This window comes from Galeopterus variegatus, unplaced genomic scaffold (genome assembly GCF_000696425.1).
Source record: "Galeopterus variegatus unplaced genomic scaffold, G_variegatus-3.0.2 Scaffold371, whole genome shotgun sequence".
In the NCBI taxonomy this organism is placed as follows: Eukaryota; Metazoa; Chordata; class Mammalia; order Dermoptera; family Cynocephalidae; genus Galeopterus; species Galeopterus variegatus.
The window spans coordinates 465,825-472,380 of NW_007726482.1; the positions used below are offsets into that span (position 1 = coordinate 465,825).

The window sequence follows — 6,556 nt, forward strand, 5'->3', positions numbered from 1 at the left end:
GTTTTAACACTAAAATACAACAAACGGTCATCGCTTAACTATAATGATTTTAATGTCATCTATGGTCCATAATCTGTAATAAGTTAGAAAATGCCTGCAGTGTATGAATTCAGTTACAGACCAAAGTTGCATAGCAAAATATCAATGTATACATAGAAAAATACATTTTCTTTTCTTGGACTTTCCTTGACATATTTATCTGTCAGTGACCAATGGATTAAGGATGGTGACTGTTATCACCACCCACCATTGGAATAATTTAATTAGACAAAACAGAGTAAAATTCCTTTCCTAAGAAATTTTTACCTCCAATTATTACCTCCATATTTCCCTGGAGTAGAGTTTGATGGGAATGTGAATTGGCCTCATTCATTTCAATCCAAATTAGTGATAAAGGGGTTGAGGCTTCTTAATCGAGATTGAAATAGCTGAATAAGTTATGAGAATTTGAAGCATCTATTATTTACCTTTCATTTTAGTATGTTGTCCTACCTAGGTCTTAATGTTAACATTAAGGGCGATATGAATGTTTGCAACAAATTTGCCAGGGATCATTACTCTCCATACTTGGCAGTCACTAAAATTTATTCTTACAGATGCCCATGAAAGCATCTAAATAACCAGTCCTTTAATTTTATTTTCAACCTGCTTTAAAGTATACCTAGCTTTGTCTTACACTGGTAATTCCTAGAGTTGTTAAAACACCACTAAGACTTAAGCATAATTATGTATCTACACCTATCTTTGAAAGTAAGATTTCTTCCTAAGTAAATCAGTTTGCTAGATAAATATGTGAAAGTCTGTACTTGCATGTGATTGAAAATATATGTACAAGCATGAAAAAAATAACTTGTACAGTTCAGCTTGGTCTATGGTGATTATATGTCAATTATCCCATTAGTTTGGTGGGTTTACAGATAATCACATTCAAGCTCTCCTCCAACAAAAGAAAAAGAAAAAGAAAAAAAGTACTATGGAGATCTATCTATCTATATGGCTATAGATAGATAAACATATGATATTATATTGACTGTCTCTCTGAAATAAGAAAGTCCCAAACTACTTGAGTTAATATTATAGTGAAATAGCACAAGGCTATTCTACTAGTAGTATTTTCTCATCTAAAAGTCATATTTGTGAAAAAAAATAACGTAAAATGTGCAATTTCCATATTCTCTGGCTCCAACAAAACTTGACCAGAAAACAGAGCCTCTTGTGGAGTTGGAATGTGGAAATTAAGCCGATGGAGCCATTTCCTGTATCCACAGTATAACAAATTAGTGTCAGAAACTTGGTTTTATTGGGATGCCAGTTTTATTCTGAATATGAAAACATTCACGAATACTTCAGGAATGAATGTATGAAAGTGTATGAAGATCAATAATTTCTAGTTTGTCATTTGTTTATGTTTGGTTTGTTTTCTGTGAATTTCATATCTCATTATATAAAGTAATATTTAGCCTTCTTGATGTTAAAGTGGCTTTTTGGGAAATTGGATATGGAAAAATGGCACATTTGTTAAGTTGTTTTTATGTATTGGTTACAGTGAGCCTGAAATTTTATAAATGGCTTATAAATGTTCAAAATCTTTTATGACAAAAGTGTTTCTCAGTTTCACAAATTAACTTACAGCAAAAAAGAAATAAAACTACACAAAATACTGCAGTAAAAGGAAATAAAAATCACGTTTACCCTTCAGTACACTAAAACTAAATGCATACTGATATTTATATAAAATAACTACATGAAACTGCTTACTAACGTAAAGATTAGAAAAATTTGTCAGCAAATCTTAACCGGTGGCTAGGCAGTTACTAAGTCACATCATACTTATTATAACAGAGGTCATCTGTAGGATCAAAAGAACAAAAAGGTTGTGCAAAATACCAGCATATGGCCTCTTCAGGGCAGTTGCAAAAGACAAGAGCCATACTACAACAAAAGGGTTTCAGACTTCACTGTGGTCGCTGAGTTTGCTCAAATTCTGAAATAGAAGAGGAAGAAATAAGCGTATGCTACTTACTCAACTCTTAAATTGGTACCACGGGTACAGAACAGTAGTAAGTGAAGCAGGCTGCCCAGCTGAGCTAAGGAGTAGACATTCTATGAGGCATCAGAGTGTAGAGGTTTAAAGTTCCAGGTCCAAGATCAAACTGTTGACTTTGAAACCAACTCTGCCCCTTACAAATGGCATACCTTCCCCGAGCCTTGGTTTCCCCACCTTCTAAAAATCGGTAAAATAATAATATTTACCTTATAAGGTTGTGACAAATTTAGTTAATATAGGTAAAGCCTTTAGAATATTCCTGGAACACAGTAAGCACTTAATGTTAGGTATGTAGTAATAATAATCATATTATTATTGTTATTTTGTAAATACATATTGTTCTGACTGAATATATTAGGGATGATTCTGGGAGGCATCAAATGCTGTTCTAGGGATAAAAAAGGCAAAACGATTCAAAAGTAAAAGAAAAATTGCAAGAAATCTAAGCCCTAGGAACAGTTGTAAAACTGAATCTTAAAAGCCCACGTTTTGGAGATAACTTTTACACTTTAAGTCATATGAATGTTAGGTTCTGCAAATAATGTTTCCAAAGATGGCAATATAAACTTAGAGGCAAGGGTATCACAGCAGAAAAACTCAAAGACTATATTTAGAGTTCAAATAAATTTGAATTCAAATTTCTGGGACAGCAGATCATGGAAAAAGCATTTATTTTACATGCAAGCAGTTTGCACTTTATAGTTGATCACCAAATCCACTAAGCAGTGACATTGTTGGAAGATCCAAATTACTAAACAATTGCTCAAAAAAGGAGCAAAAAAGGAATGAAACTGACTGGCCCCAAAAAGGAATGAAAACATACCTTTATTTGCAGCAGAAAACACATGGGAATGGGGGGGCGGGTTATAGATTTTGGATGTCAGTGGAATAATAAGCTAATATAAGAAATGCAAAGCCCTTGATTCTACATTCTAATTTTTCTTATAACTCCTGCACGCCAACTTGCTCAACTCACCTTATTTGAATGGATGTTACTTATTGCAGCAGATACTGATTCAAAAAAAACTGGTTTCTCTGAATCTAGGTTTCCATAGTACTTCATTGCTTTTATCAAGGAAGCTACAAGAAAGCACAGGTGATGTAAGGGTACATGGAGCAGCAGAACGATCTTGTACAGCGTTAGTCATGGACACCCTCTCACCTGTGCAATGGGCTAACAATACGTCCACATCCTTACAGTCCATGTAAACCTGGAAGAATTAAAATAGTATACCTACAATTAATTTAGGATAACTGGCAGCAAGGAATAAGATGGGCTTTAGAATAAATGAGACATACTAGTAAAAAAAGGTCATTGTTTATGAAGTTAAACCACCAGAGGGAGGCATCGTTACACAGTTGGGTATAACCTGGAACTCACCTAAAAGACTAAGATTAATACAGCAGGGCATCTACCTTTACTGCAACTAAATTTGGCTGCTTACATTTTCCACTTCACTTAATAAAAATAAAAGCATCGCATTTCTTTCCCTGTAAGAATGACAGAAAATTTTCCTCAACCTCTTTTATTGGAAGTCAAGGACCCATTTGTGAAAGTCATGAAAGCTGCCTACCTACTGCTTACTTTAATCTTTTACAATAATCTGAGCACATCATGGACTCTACATATCACCCATGGTAAATTGAGAATCTCAGTATAATTTAAGCCATATTTGACTGTCAATGTCTGTTTTTAAAGGTCCACCAAGACGACAGAGCTTAATTTGCTTTGCATAGTTTAGAGTCTTGCTTCTTTTGAATCCTAAAAATTCTCAAGTAAAAACAACTTATTACCGGTCCTGATCTTTAATTCATCCAGACCAAAGTCAGTCCATGAAATTTAGTGGAAGTAAATCCAGAAGTCTGAGTTACAGTAGGATGGGTTTGGTTATGTTATATTGATGTGTCTCACATATAAAGTGTAGAAAGCTGCATTTACAATACATTCTAAGGGTGTGTGTGATACATCCAAAATTCCCCTCATATTCTTCCAATAGTAAGCAGTTCTATGTGAAAAGAATTGTGAAATAATAAGAGAAGTATCACTCTAAGCATAAATAAATGAATAAATAAATAATACATGGACTGAGACTTTGCCATCGAACAAATGGCTCCTGTTTTTGTAAGTTAAAACGATTAACTCAAGGTGACCTCTCCGTGTTTGACTTTTTCTTAGGCTCAGTGAAGCACAAACACATTGCTATGGGTGGTTTGTTGATGCTGATAAACATAATCTCCAGTTCACTGACCTCTCCAGTGTTGCAAGTAAAAGAATAAATAGAAGTCAGCCCACTTCCTTCATCCCATAACTCCCAGGAGAATGTTCCTTATGCAAAAGTGACTAAGAAAACAATCCAGGGAGTGTTGTTCGAAAGCAGGAGGACATGCACAGACACGCATGGCTGAAGAGTCCCTGAAGCTCTTACTCTTGACCCTCATCCAGGGTGGCTGGAACTTATAGTATTAGTTGTGATAATATTATTTGAATTTTAAAAAATTGCTTTTTCAAAATAAGAAAAAGTAATAGAAACTAACATCATTGTATAGTTACTAACTGCTAGACACTTTGTTAGGTGCATAATATGCACTACATCATTTCTAAGCTTCACAACAACTTGACGAAGTGGATATTCTACTTCCAGTTCATGGAAAAGGAAACAAATATTGAGCACAGATCATAGAACTAGTATATGGCTGTTATTTGGATCCAGGGTTTGTGTATCTTTAGAGCCTATGTTCTTAACACATACTATAATGTTATTATAATCATGATGAAATAAACTAAATAGTAATAAGAAAACTAAAAAGTGTAAACTGATACAAAACTGCCGGTTTCGTATATACAGATGAAAAACACTTGGCCAAGGAAAAATGTCTTTTTCTGCCAAAAATAAATTGCATCAGTTGATTTATTTCATCTTTCCATTGTATAGAATTTTAAAACCACTAGTATAAGTGACAAAAAATTAAAACGAAAAACCCTTTCTCAACATGTCCAGTACCAAAATTGTTTGGATTCCTCTGAAATGTCAACCTTAGATTCTAAGTTCAGTGGGAATAGATAACAAATTCTCCCTAAGTCCTGTTTTGCAATATCAAGAGAGGGCAACTAATAATTTCAGAAACAAACTAAAAACATAATTGAACAAAAAAATACATAATGCTCTTTCCCAGCAAAAGGAAAAATCTATTCTAGTGTTTCTCAAAATATCCTTGGACCACCTGCATCAGAATCAATTATGGTTGTTTAAAATGAAGATCCTGGACCAGAACCAGGATCCAGAAGGCAGCATTTTCAATGAGCACCCCAGATGATCCTAAGCACTCAAGTTTAAGGGCACTCTTCTAGGTCTTGGTAACACACAGCAAATAACAATGGCGAACATAAGAAGCCCTTCAATGAAGAGGGACTATGTGTTTACAATCAGGTTTAATTGCAAAAAAATATGAAGTATTCAGGTTGCTTTATATGCCCAATTGTGCAAAGCTTTTATAGTCAACAACAAGAAAATAAAAGCATGGTACATGGGCAAAAGGTGACTTGACAAAAAAAAAAAAAAAAAGGGGTAAGGGGGAAAAGGGGGTTTTAAAAAAAAAAAAAAAAAAAAAAAAGCCACTAAATTTAAGGCCTATGATATTTAAGCTTCAAGTTCTTTGAATAATTCATTTGTTTTGTAAATATCTGCTAATTCTGAAAAAAAGCACCTCCTCATTTTTACAAGATGAATAAACTGAGATCCAGATAAGTGAGATGATTTCCCCAACACCTCAGCTAGTGTAAGAGAGCTGAAACTGCACTCATACTAAGCAGTTTCCCTCCACACACTCCTGCCTTTACTTTCATAGAAAAGCAGTACTAAAGTTGACTTTTTTAATATCTTGAAGTTGAAAGGTTACATATTTTAAACTAAATATAAAATATAAATGTATAGAGACACAAGGTATGCAACACCATAGGAAAACAATCAAAACCCACAACATGAGATCTTTTTAGGGCTACTGATCTGAACTCTTAAAGTCAATGTCTGATTTCCACTTCCGGCCATGGTGAGTGACTAATACAAGACTGTCCATCCTCCATAAATAAGTACACAGCTGGACAAAAATATACAAACAACAGTATCCAGACAGTGGGCATCCGGCAGCGCAGGACTGATTTTCCCTTCGAGAAGGAGAACAAATGAGGCGAACCTTCCCATCAGCGCAGTTCTCTGTCACAAAACAGTTTCTGGGTGTGACAAGGGGGACCCGTGCTAAAGCAGCAACTTCCCTGAACTGAGCAGACAGAACTGGGGTTCAAAGAGAGTTAGCAGGAGGGATTTTTGGGAGAGAGGAATAGGGAGCAGGACATAAGCAGAGAAAGAGCTCCAGAAATTTTCCTAAAGTTTTGATCAAGTCTTTGGATAAATACAAAGCCACATAGAAGGGAGATCCTAGGAGGCCAGGGTAAGAAAACTTCTGGGGAGTGTGCACTTGAAGACAAGGTGCGCTGAGTTACATGCACAGAAG

The 6,556-nt window shown here is 35.1% G+C and overlaps 1 protein-coding gene across 1 annotated transcript in view; it reads right to left on the reverse strand.

The window, feature by feature from the left end:
- Nucleotides 1–1,295: 1,295 nt before the first annotated feature.
- The window catches only part of SLC26A7 (solute carrier family 26 (anion exchanger), member 7), a 120,839-nt gene continuing 115,578 nt past the window's right edge, over nucleotides 1,296–6,556 (reverse strand). Inside the window, exons 16-18 of the mRNA XM_008568057.1 lie at nucleotides 3,210–3,258; nucleotides 3,024–3,127; nucleotides 1,296–1,984 (exon numbers count right to left, since the gene is read on the reverse strand). Coding sequence (XP_008566279.1) covers nucleotides 1,949–1,984; nucleotides 3,024–3,127; nucleotides 3,210–3,258 — 189 coding nt within the window. The 3' untranslated portion in view covers nucleotides 1,296–1,948. The remainder of the gene's footprint in view (nucleotides 1,985–3,023; nucleotides 3,128–3,209; nucleotides 3,259–6,556) is intronic.